This window comes from Alexandromys fortis, unplaced genomic scaffold, assembly GCF_014885135.2.
Source record: "Alexandromys fortis isolate MF-2015 unplaced genomic scaffold, M_Fortis_MF-2015_v1.1 scaffold_357, whole genome shotgun sequence".
Lineage (NCBI taxonomy): Eukaryota > Metazoa > Chordata > Mammalia > Rodentia > Cricetidae > Alexandromys > Alexandromys fortis.
This window is the reverse complement of record NW_026068228.1, coordinates 147,232-159,602: the sequence shown is the minus strand read 5'-3', so window position 1 is coordinate 159,602 and position 12,371 is coordinate 147,232. Positions and strand designations below refer to the sequence as shown.

At 43.7% G+C, this 12,371-nt stretch overlaps 1 protein-coding gene across 1 annotated transcript; it reads right to left on the bottom strand.

The window, feature by feature from the left end:
• Positions 1–1,702: 1,702 nt before the first annotated feature.
• On the bottom strand, positions 1,703–8,551 carry Nudt11 (nudix hydrolase 11). The gene is made up of 2 exons (XM_050130788.1): positions 7,923–8,551; positions 1,703–3,391 (listed from the first exon to the last, which is right to left on the bottom strand). Coding segments are annotated over exons 1-2 (495 nt in total). The 5' UTR covers positions 8,417–8,551; the 3' UTR covers positions 1,703–3,390.
• Between the last annotated feature and the right edge of the window lie 3,820 nt (positions 8,552–12,371).

Here is a 12,371-nt window from a genome sequence, read left to right as displayed (position 1 = left end):
TCTTTCAGTTCACAATTCAAGGGCATAGTGCTGTGAAATATTACATTTGCTTATGCTGCAGAATATGACATTAACTGTGTAAATGTGTTACTTTTGTTTGTGCTGTATTTTTTAAATGATGCAAACATGTGTTATATCTGTTTCATCTTGCCGACCGGCAGGAGCAAGGATAGGCAGGGCTCTCAGGCAGAGAGAATAAATAGGAGGAGCAATCTAGACTCAGAGAAGAAAGAGGAGAAAATGAGGGATATACCTGGGGCAAGAAGCTAGGCAGACACCAGCTAGCCGTAGAGAACTGTGACCGTAAGATATACAGAAGACAGATAATAAGCTCCGAGGCAAAAGGTAGATACAGAGAAACAGGTTCATTTAAAAGAGCTAGCCAGAAAGGAGCCTAACCTAGGCTGGGCATGTCATGATTTATGAGCTGGTCCTGGTAGCCCAAAAGAAAAGGACTGGTACACTTAGTCTCATCATAATGGGAAGTCAAGGCACAGGAACTTGAAACTGCTGGTCAGGACATCTGAAATCAAGACCCAGGCAGGAATGAAGGTTACTTGTTGCTCAGCTTTGGCCACTTCCACATGCCAAAATTTCAACCAAGACTTGTTTCCACACACAATGGGCAGGACTTCCCAGCTCAGTTAACCCAGTCAATACCAATCCCTACACACTTGTCCAGAGGCTCTGTTTCCAGACAATTCTAACTTGATAATAGACACGAGCTGTTATGCCACCTGAACTGACTACTTCGAAATCCGTGGCTTCAGAGCTTTGTGTGTGAGGATATTAGGACACAGGGACACACACACAGCAAAATTGCCCCAGAAATTTGTAAAGACAGTGTATCTAGAGTTTAGGGTCCAAGTTTTATGTTTTGCTTCCCGTATTTGTACATGTCTGAAGCAGCACAAATTTTATAATGGCCTGTAGCAGCAGCCCAACACGTTCTAAGGAAGAGCATTGTGCCAGTGTGGAATGTGATTAAACCAGAAACACCATGGACTTGTTGTAAACATTCTGGTGGACGTGTGTGTGTGTGTGTGTGTGTGTGCATGTGTGTGATATATAATCACATAATATATACGATTATATGCAAAGAATCAAGACTGAGCTTGTTCTTAAAGCTTGGTTATCTCTGGAAAGAGGGATTGTGAATTATTTTTACTCATTTATTTTTTTCATTTTTAGAATTTTATGAAGATGAATTCGAACATGTTATTCTTTAAGAAAATTGTGGGACTGGAGAGATGGATGGGTATTTAAGAGCACTCGCTCTTCTTGCAAAGGATTCGAGTTGGGTTCCCAGCATCAAACTGACAGTTTACAAAATATCATTAAGCCCAGTTCAAGGGATCTGGGGACCTCACGAAGTGCACATACACATGGGCATCAAAACCCTTATATACATATTTTTTAAAAAAGATTGTAAAATGGATCGTTGTTTGTTCTGCACTTTAACTTACGTCATTGGTCACATATTGGATACTGGGTGAGCTAAGGTCCCTTTGCACATGTTAACTGGAGGTCTTCCAAGAAAAAAAAAAACTTCTTGGAAAGAGACCTATAGTTAGCAACACATATAGATTAGGAAGAAAAGCCAGCTCTTTAGAAGAACAGTTTTATCTTTCTGTGAATTATTATTCTGACCAGCCGTCATACTTCTAAAGAGGGAAGTGGCCTACTAGGAAACTCTAAGGAATACATCTTTGCAATTTTTATTATGGAAAATTTCAAACATATACAAAAGTATAGAGAATAATGAATTCTCAAACATCTATCACACAGCTTCAACGATTATCAAATCAGAGCCAATCTTGCTTCATCTATATACAAACTTATACCACCCTGATTATATTGAAGCAATTCACAGTAGCGTATCTGTAAATTTTCAGTACAGTTCTCTAAACGATAAGGGTTTCTTTAGTAAGCAAAACCACAGTACATATCACAAGTAGAAACTCCAGTAAATGATAAGATGTAGTTTTATTTCAAAGTCTGTAAGATATGGGGACACAATACATTTCACCGGCACGAGGAAGGGTGTTAACACTAAACTGGAGTTCAAGCCTTTCCCAACATAATGGTTTATAATGGTAAAACACAACAACCATATTAGAACCTCTTTGGAACCCTTGTAGTGAGCTGAGAAAGAGTAATGACATCACACACCCTGTGGCAAAACGCCGTGAAATTTCCATGTCTTTGCCATAAACCTCTTCTTCTGGGAAGAGTTGACCCAAGCTCCCTCATTTAAATTCTTCTTCTTGTGTTCCCCTTTACAGCAGTCTTTTTCCCTGAAGCCTTTCTAAGTGACACCAATTTAGCCCTCTCAGCCTTTTGCGATTTTACATGCAGAAAGCATGTGGTACCCAGAAGCTAGTTGGGTGTACTAGAAAAGGGATGAGAACCGCAGCCAACTGAAACAGTGAGAGGCAAAAGACACTTAGGCAACTAAATGGCATAAATAGGTCTGAAAAACTGCTTTAAAAGCAGCTTTTCTTTGTGTTCACCATTAAATATTACAGAATATTGAATCTTTAAAATAAAAAAACCCAGCATTTTCTGCAAGGAAATGTTGACATTTAAGAAGTAGATAGAGCATTGCAAAAAATTAAATGTATTATTTGTATATTACTTTAAAATTTACTTTTATAAAAACTCACAATAGGATTTGATTGTAGTGTTTTTACAATTACCTTTATAGCAAGTGATACTTCTGAATAGAATTTTAAGCAAATTAATAACAGTACAAAAACACTAAAGTTGTTACATGAAGGACTAACTCTATAAAATGTTACTCTAAATGATGGCACAGTATTAAAACTGTGCCAGCCAATGTATGGTATGACACAGGAATGAGTGCTAATGCTTCTCGGTGATCATCTCCACCTGTCCTGCAATGATTACGAAACACCTGTTACACACAAGCCACACACATGGTGCTTAGACAGCAGACACTCTCCTAGCACCAGATTGGGAGGGAAATGTTTGCCACAAAGAGATTACAAAATATGAATTGAATCAAAGACCTCCAGTGATGCCAACCATATTTCAAGTAGTGTCTTGGATGCAGGCTACGTAGAGTTAAGGAAAAATAGTCGTTGCTCTCAAAGATAATAGTCTAATGAACAAGGCAGACACATCAGTAAAGCACAACAAAAGGCTATAGGTGCTGAATTAAGTCCGCTCACATACAATAGTACAACAACCAGAGCAAAAATGTTGGTAAAACAGACGGAGGAGTGTTCCAAGATGTAGAAGGAAAACCAGATGAGTGGTCTCCTTGGGAACCTTAAAAGTACTCCGGTGAACTTGAAAATACCACTGAATACTGGATTCACATCAATGATTTTACTTCAGTGTAATCTTGAGCATGGTTCCTGTTCATCTGGAAAAACAAACAAACATATATATTGCAGGTGTATTTTTACAATTCTTCCAAGCAACAAAGTTCCTAAGGACACATTAGGTGCACCAATCACTTGGTATTTAGAAAGCCCGCACAGGCTCCAGGGCAAATGCATTGTGAACCTAGATTAGCAGTCGAGGGAACTATGAGTACACACATGCACACACATTCTCTCTCCCTCTCTCTTTCCTCTCTTTCTCGTTGTGAAACCAGAGAATTCTACCTTCTAGACTAGAGTCTAAACTTACAGGAATAATTCAGGCTAGTGGACACATCGCAATACACATTGGTCATGTACAATAAACTGTTAACCACTGCACAGAAGTATGTTTCTTCATGCATTTGAAAGGGATAGCTCATTGGAGATATCTACACAGTATTTGTATCGTCTACAATGACAGACAAGAGAAAACTTGAGTGTCAGATGATTTGGTAACTGGTGAAATTATAGTGTAAGAACTATAACTAGGTCTGACTTCCCAGTGTCTGTGAAGTTTCTATAACTTCCTGTTCTCTCGTGAAAGTGTCACGTGGCCATACTGACTTCCTATAGCTCTGTTTGCTCAGAACTGTTCTATGTTACAGACAGTGTCAAAACAGGGCTACCAGGAAAATAGTAAGCCTGGAGGTAAAAGCTCTGCTCAGGGAAAATTTTCATCTACAACCTGTAAGTCATTCTTATAGAATGAAAAGCCTTAGCAAATATCTCAAATGAATCTATACAGCAATGTAGAAAGCAAATGGATTATACAAGTCAATTTCCGGCCTTTACTTTGTTTCTTTACATTATAGGCCAGAGTACATGTTTCCAGTATATATACAAACATATTAACATAAACCTATACTAACTTGTTTCCTCTGTGTACATCTGAAACAACAAAACACTTTATCACGGGGCTGAGAGTGGGGCTCAGTAGTCCAGTACATGCTCAGTATGCAAAAGGCCCAGAAAAATACACAGGTACCAACAAAACACTTGAACAAATGAAAATGGAAGATGAAAGCTATTTATAAAATGTATGGAAAAGAATTTTTTTTTAAATTTATTTTCGAGACACGGTTTCTCTGTAGCTTTTGGTTCCTGTCCTGGAACTAGCTCTTCTAGACCAGGCTGGTCTCGAACTCACAGAGATCCGCCTGCCTCTGCCTCCCGAGTACTGGGATTAAAGGCGTGTGCCACCACCGCCCGGCTGGAAAAGAAGTTTCTAATTCATATCTGAAAATCACAATTATCTGATGTTGTACTCTTCCCTTTTCACTTGAAAGATGGATGTAAAAGTTTGGTTGTATATTTTAGTATAATCATAAATACTATATAAAATGGATTCATACCCTTGGAAAAATACCCAGTTGTTGAGTAGTTTTTAGAAGACTGGTAGAATTAATATACCATCCCCAATAATGTTTTTAAATCTGGGACTACTGACAAAATCTTGATGAGAAAAATTCACAGTATATTTATAGGCAAACATTTTTATAATGGATTATGAATACACTTTTGATTATGTAAGATTTATAATGTAAGGATGCACTAAGAGGCCCTACAGGATTACTCAGTGGGTAAAGCACTTGTGAGCAACCCTGACCACATGAGTTCTGTTCCCTGAACCTGCATGGTGGACGAAGAGAACACCGCTCGCACACATTTTTCTCCGACCTCCACAGGTACACAATGGCATTCTCGCACCAGCATAACCACGTGCACATGCGTGCATGCACACACATAAATGTAAGTTTAAAGGATGGCACATTAGTGACTCTAGTAGTAGCAAGTACAAGGAAATCCTCCATTGCATTTCTGACAGGGTTTCTAGGGTTTTTTTTTTATAAACCCATAAAGCTGAATTCATTATATCTGCAATGTCAATGTAGAACATTAGGTTAATGGAGATAAAATTGCAGAATCTACTAGAAACTTTTTAACTAGTAAAAGTAATTTTGATTGGAAATAAGGATAAGTGCTTCAAATTAGTCATATACTCTTTCCTTTGGTAGGAGATTGAAATATATTTTGGAAATTAGGGTTTATATGTTAAATATGAAGTAAATTTTTTCATAAAGAAAATCAATTTTTGAAAAATACAAGGACCCCACGTCTAGAAGCTTAAAACAATATTAATTTCGAAATAAAAAAACAAATGGAAAAACACATTTGAATGCTCTGCACATAAGTCATACAAAAAGGCAGTAAGTATACACAGGGTTCAAAACCAAAATTATCTCTGGTATTAAAAGACAGAAGCAGCCTAGTATAGTGACGGGGGCAAATATAATGGCTTTGTTATTAGAAACAGAAATTATGAATTACCGGAGCTGCATACTTTGATATTCTTCCTATTTTCATGGAGTACAAATTGATTCAAACACTGATTTGTGCATTAATGAATTTTTTTAAAAAGGTGATGTCCTATTAAAGTTTTAGCAGTGATTATGCTTTAAAAATGTAATTTGAGAGCAATAAATGGGATCTCTTTCTCAAACACCCCTCCCTCCTCAAGGCTCAGGGATCTGTGGGGAAGAGGTGTATGACACCAGAGAACCAGCATCTTGTACACACACCAGGACTGAAGTACATATGAGATCAAAGAACCTGTGAGAGCATGTACCAAGGCCTGCACAAATTCAAGCCAGACAATATTTCAGCATGGTGAAAGGGAAGTGGGCACAAAGTCCCACCCCTAACCAAGAAGATACTTGCTGGGAGAAAGAAACTCAGTTTTCTTTAGTGGGGTGGCACTACCTGTGTCAGCCAAACTCCAGCTGAGGCCTCATGCTTAGGAGTAGTTGACCAACAACAAAATGGACCCCAAGTTATTTGGTGTGCTTTTATTTTGTAATGAATTGGTGTTTGTCTTTTGTATTTTTTTTTTTTGTTTCCTTGGGTTTTGTTTTTGAGCTAGAAAGAAAGAACACAGAGTCGAGTGTGGGTTGGGGGGTGAGGAACACCTGAGAGGACTTGGGGCATGAAAAAGAGGATGATCAAAATAAAGCCTATGAAATTCCGAAATAAGTTAATAAAAAGTAAAAAGTTCTAACTCAAGGGAGTTTAGTTTTTTTACATGGTCATTATTTCTCCAAGTATATTCATTATTCTCATCCAAGATGTTTCTTATAAATGCTCACATAAAATATGGGATGATCTTTCCAGTCTTAATACTATCTTTTAGAAAGGCTTTCTAGATAGCTAAATAGACATGGCAGGGGACCTGAGGATAGTTCCAGAAAAGAGAATGACATACTGTAGAGGTGGCTCCTTATTTCAAACAAGTATCAAGGTAACAGTAACAACAATACAGCAATCAAAAAGTTTATTATAAGTACTGAAACCTTTACTCAGTGGTTCATGTCCTCACATTCTGAGACATATGTTAACAGCAAGCAACACGAATTTAAAGACTAGAAATGTCTGGAATGATTGCAGATATGCAGTCACCATAAAAGATTCTATTCTTACAGTTACCGAGCGAGAGCCAGGAAGTTTAAATCAAGAAGTCATAAATTCAAGTATAGATTACTTTCTAAAAAATGAATGTACACCAAGAAAAGCACATTTAAAAAAGAATATCCAGGAAGGTGCTGGGAGTTGGAAACTGACGGATGAGTAGGCTAAAACTCTTGTATAGTGTTACACTGATAAAAAAGTATCTTATTAGCAAGTCTCTAGAAAGAGCCAGTCTATCGGAGTAAGCCCCAGTAACTTATGTAAGAAATGAACATATCCATTTAGTTTTCAAGAAAATGCTACCATTGATGATGTAGTGAGAAATCATCAACTGTAGAATTTTATTGACATTAGAATGGTTTTTGGTCATGAAAATACAGGAAGTTGAGCATGTTAGATGACAGTTTGGGTGCAGAAAGGAAAGGTAAAAGGTCTCCAGTTTTTCTTATATTAATTACAAATAAATCATCCGAGTCAATATCTACCAAGAATGGCACACTGCCAAGAACCATGGCTGTGAATGAGAAAACGAGGGGAAAAAACACAAAAGATGCCCCCCCCAGTTCTCTCTCCCCCGCCAGCTGGTAGGACTCTAAAGGCCTCCACTAAGAAACACACCACAAGGCTGGCATCAAAAGCGCGCACGCACACTCACGCAAAACACATGTAAAGGGTGTTGAACGAAAAAAAAAACCCAAACAAAAACATCACACGCGCGCACACACACAATCCATGAAGAGCAGGGCAAGCAGTAAGGCACCTTTCACAAAATCCCATGCATCTCTGGCTGAGCGCAAGATTTTTACAGTGTCACCAAGAAGCGATCAGAAAAGCATCTGAAAAAAACGTGCAAATTGTCTGCAAACAGCGCCTGGCAATCAAGACAGTTTGCAAGCGTGATTCAGAGGTCTGCCTGCCAAGGAAACAAAAGAAGACTCCCTCCTGCCCATGCGGACGCACTGGGCAGGAGAGGTGCTCTCCTGGCAGGCAGGAGGCAAGTGCGGGGAGGCGACAGGCAGGAGTCCGGGCAGATGGATGGGCGGGCAGGCGGGCGGGAGCGGTACATACTAGGGCTCGCTCTCTGGCTGGGACGGGGCGGCCGAGTTTCCATTAGTCGGGGAGCCGCCCAGCTTCAGTTTCTCCAGGTACTCGGCATGCACGGGCTTGTGGCACTGGAGGACCTTGATGGCATCTTCGATCTTGAACCATTCTCGCTTCCTGCCGATGTTGACCGAGTCTTCCCAATCCTCCAGCAGCTCGGTGACGGTGAGCACGAACACGTAGGTCCGGTGCTTGCGGTCCTGGTTCTGCTCGAAGACTCCCAGCAGCCGGCCCAACTTCCCCTTGACTCCCGCTTCCTCGTACACCTCGCGCACCGCCGCGCCGTCCGGCTCCTCCTCGGGCTCCAAGCCCCCGCCGGGCACGATCCAGCGGTCGGGGTAGCGGCTGCTGCTCACCAGCAGCACCTCGTCCTCGCGCTCGCTGCGGAAGCACAGGCACGCGGCGCGCTTCTTGAAGCCCTCGGGGTCGTAGGTCCGCGTCTGGTTCGGCTTGCACTTCATCCTCGGCGCCGCCGCCGCCTCTCTGGTCGCTTGCAGCTGCCGAGCGGGCCGCCGCTGCGCAGCCGAGGAGCTGCTGCGGGCAGGGAAAGGGCCTGGCAAGGGCTGGAGGAGAGCGGAGCGGAGCAGAGCCAAGCGGAGAGGAGCCAAGCAGAGCAAAGCCCAGTGGAGCCTGAGCCGAGCTTGGGTAGACGAGGCGGGGGCGGGCGCGGGGGCGGGGGCGAGCCGGCGCGTCAGTCAGTCCGCGGGGCGGGCAGTGCCGCCCGGGTGCGCCGAGGGTCGCGAGCCCGCTGCCTGATTGGAGGCGCCGCTTCCGCCGCCGGGAGCCGGGTGCCCAGAGCCCGCGCCTCCGCACAGCCCCCGACTGGACCGTGCGCGGTCCCTACCCGCCCGCCCGTCCGCGCTCGCGCGCTCGCTCCGTCGCTGGCCGCCCTGGCAGAGGTTGAGCCAGGTGAAGCGCGTGCGCGCGCGTGGCCGGGTCCGCGTGCGCGCACGCGGCGGCGGCGGCTGAGGGCGAGGGGCGGAGGCGGGGGTCTCCCGTCTCCCTCCTGCAACGCGTGATGCTGCAGGCCCACTGCGCAGGCGCCGCGCACCGCCTTGCCTGGGAAGCTTCTAGCTCCCACTGCCCTGGGGAGGTGCACCCCATTTGTGACATTGCACAGGGTCCTCACCACATGTGTGTCTCTGCCAGACATGGGAGCAGCGGGGGCCAGGGCCTCCCTGAAAAAGGCACACGCTGCAGGGTCGAGGCTGGCATCATCGTCCTCTCCCATCATGAACAGCACTGCCTTATTTATAGGCAGAAGGCTGGTGTCGCCAAAATGACCAATGGCAGTCTTGCCAGAATAATCTTTGCTGAGTCACATGCAGCTTGCTTTCTTCAATAGGTTCTCTTCTGCGGCTTGTCAACCATCTTGGCTCAGCCCTTGCCTTAAACACTTGCACACAACCCCTATTCACATCATGTATAGCCTCCCTGTTCCTCAGTTTTGCAGTCATCGAACCCCGGGACTCCTTGGTCCAAGCCTTGTTTGCAGCCCATTGCAGGGTGTTTCTGGAGCAGCACCCTCACACAGTCTTGGTTTCCCTGTCAATCACCTCCATTCTCACACACTGCACCCTTTCCTGGCCTGCTTACATGGGAGCATTCGGGGGTTTGGTGATTCTTGAAAATAATTGACGCGCACCTGTGAGTGCTCTCTTTGAACAGGTGTAGGCCTAAGGTGGGCAAAGATACCTTACCTCGCTGCTTCCATTGCTCTCCTTCCATTATGACTTTGAGGACAGGTTGGGGACAATTAGACTGCACTGGACCAGAGAGCTCCTGGAATTCAGAGTCTGGGTTTCTGGATTACTCCTGCCTCTGGGATTGCAGGCTGGCTTGTATGTGGGTGGTGGGGACAGAACTCAGGTCCTCCTTCTTGAGCCCCAAGCACTTTACCTAGTGAGCCATTGCCTTGGCCTGGTGGTTTCCATTCGGAGATTGCAAAGTTCAGTGTGCTCTGATCACACCGACCTCTTGCCAGAGAAGCAACACCCTAGAGTCCAAAATTTACACAAAACTTTAACCCTACTTTTTTTTTTTATTTTTCCCTGAGGATTCTCTCATTCGTTTTCTAGTGTAGATTTCTAGATTTCTGGGGGCACCGAATGTCTCCCCATTGTTTCAGGAATCTTGTCTATCTTCCACCATCACGCTCCTGGCATCAACGGGGTCCTGGGGTGGATTAAAGTTTACAGAACCCTGCTTTGGAGAGGAAAACAGTTTCACCAAGGGGAAGTGAACTCAGAAAACTTGGGAGGCAACTGTGACCCACACAGCGCAGATTTCAAGGATTAACTGAGCAATGTATTTTCCACACCAGGTAAACCAGAAACAGGAATAACAATGGTCCTATTGTCAAGGGTTTCAAATGTGAGCTATCTCAGCCTGGATAGGGCTTTTGTAAATGACTGATGTGGTCTGCAGTGCCCAAGACCTGGTCATGTGGGGAGGATATGGGCAGAAGCAAGCAGGTGGAGACACTGGGCTGTACCATTGCTACTGAAGATATGATAAGGAGGGAAGAATAATCAGAGACCTTTGGAGAGGATCAGCCTGTGATTAAAGACAATCTAGGTAAAGAGAGCTGTCAAGTCACTTTCTTCAGTGTAGACACGCTCAGAATTACCATTAAAGAACTCGATAAAAGCACATCCTATTCCATCAGGTTGCAGGTAAATATGCTTGTTATATATGCAATATGTTATATATGCATATATATGCAATATGCTTGTTATAACCATATTGTTAAATGTCTCTTAAGAAGCTCCAAATTGGGGCAATGGGATTGTGAGAGATCAATGTCTACCATCCTGGATAAAAGATTAGTGTGATTTGATTTGTGGGTGATATATTCTTAGGTAAAACTCAGGAAAATATGGACATTGTTTTCTGTTAACTTACGAATGTAATGTCAGTGTTTGCAAGAACAGCAGCTTTCCTGTGTCGTGACTGCAAACACATGGAAAAGACAGTTGCAACAAAGGCAGTCAAATGGGCAATGTCAACTCCCACAAAACAAATAAAAAATATAAGAAGTCCTAAAAATTTAGTTTAGGCTTAATAATAGTAAAAAAAATGTCAAAAGTTCTTCTTGGCCATCTGAATGCTGGAGTTAAGCAGAAGGCACAGGTGGCAGCTAGTAGTTTGTGCTGGGATCTGTGGCAGGTTTAGGAGATTCCAACTGTCTCTGATTAAACCAAAGCCAAGGAGTTCCTGCTTCTGGAGGGTTGCCATCATCTAGAATACCACAGTGACTATCCCGGCCAGCATATTCATTTCCTCTGTCTACTACAGAAGACACGGGTGGCCTTTGATGTCCTTCACCCTAGAAAAGCAACACTAATGGAGAAAGAAATTTGGGGAAAGCTAGACAAAATGTGAAGGACCACATCAGATGTCATCCTTGTAGTTGGAGTCAGAACCCATTTTTGGTGGTGGCTTTGGCATCATTTATGATTTCTTGGATTGCTCAAAGACAGCTGAACCTAAGTACAGACTGTCAAGGCTTGGCCTGCAGGAGAAGAAAAAGATCTCAGGAGAACAGTGAAAGGAAACGCAAGAACAGAGTGAAGGAGACCAGTGGCAAAGAGGAAACTGAAGACTGCAAACAGCAGAAGGGGGAAAGAAGGTTGCGGTGACCTGCTCCGGTCGCGGAATGGCACCACTTTCTAAGGAGAGTCCATTACAACTTCTCCCAGAATGAATGAATTTCAGATACATCCATTCCAGCATTTCATAAAATAATTGTGTTATTCACTCAGCGGAATAAGGGAAGGCTAGCTATTATTTATAAAGAAATACGAAGGCCAGTTTTTAAGAGAACAGGCTTGTGAGGTATGACTTGTCAAACTGTAAGATTTTCTCTCATGATAGTCAAGGCAGGCCACAGATCTCTGTGGTAGTAGACTGCTAACAAGTGGGAGGTGTCCCTCTGCCTCTGCCCTTGTCTCTGGCCTTTGCCATGTAGCTCACTTCATCGGGTTTGACAAGAGCAAACATGAAGCCAGCTGACTTGAAAGTGCTTGTCCTGGAGGATCTGCCTGTTTCAGTGCTTGATGCACTTTGAGAGTAATGTGAAGTAGCGCAGGCTGCCCGGATCATGAGAGACCCAGGGCCGGTTCATTCCACTCACCCCAGCAAGGAGAAACCAAGTCAATGTGGGAGATGATGGCAGACCATTCACACACCAGCATAGCCAGGCAGACACCGTGACTGTTGCCAGAGATGATTAAGGAAGCTGAGCCAAGGATGGCAGGCAAAGTTCTCACTGGAGCACAGGCGGAACTGCCTGCCGGTCTTCTGAACAAAGTAAGACATTGCTGTTTTACTGTACTGCCTTCTTGGGGTGTTTTGTCACACACTCTGGCTAACCGACAGAACATTTAACCAAAATCCACCTAAAAACGGAGAGAA

What these genes read in the sequence shown, in the direction of transcription:
- Nudt11 (XM_050130788.1), bottom strand. Translation starts at nt 8,416, where the DNA reads ATGAAGTGCAAGCCGAACCAGACGCGGACCTACGACCCCGAGGGCTTC.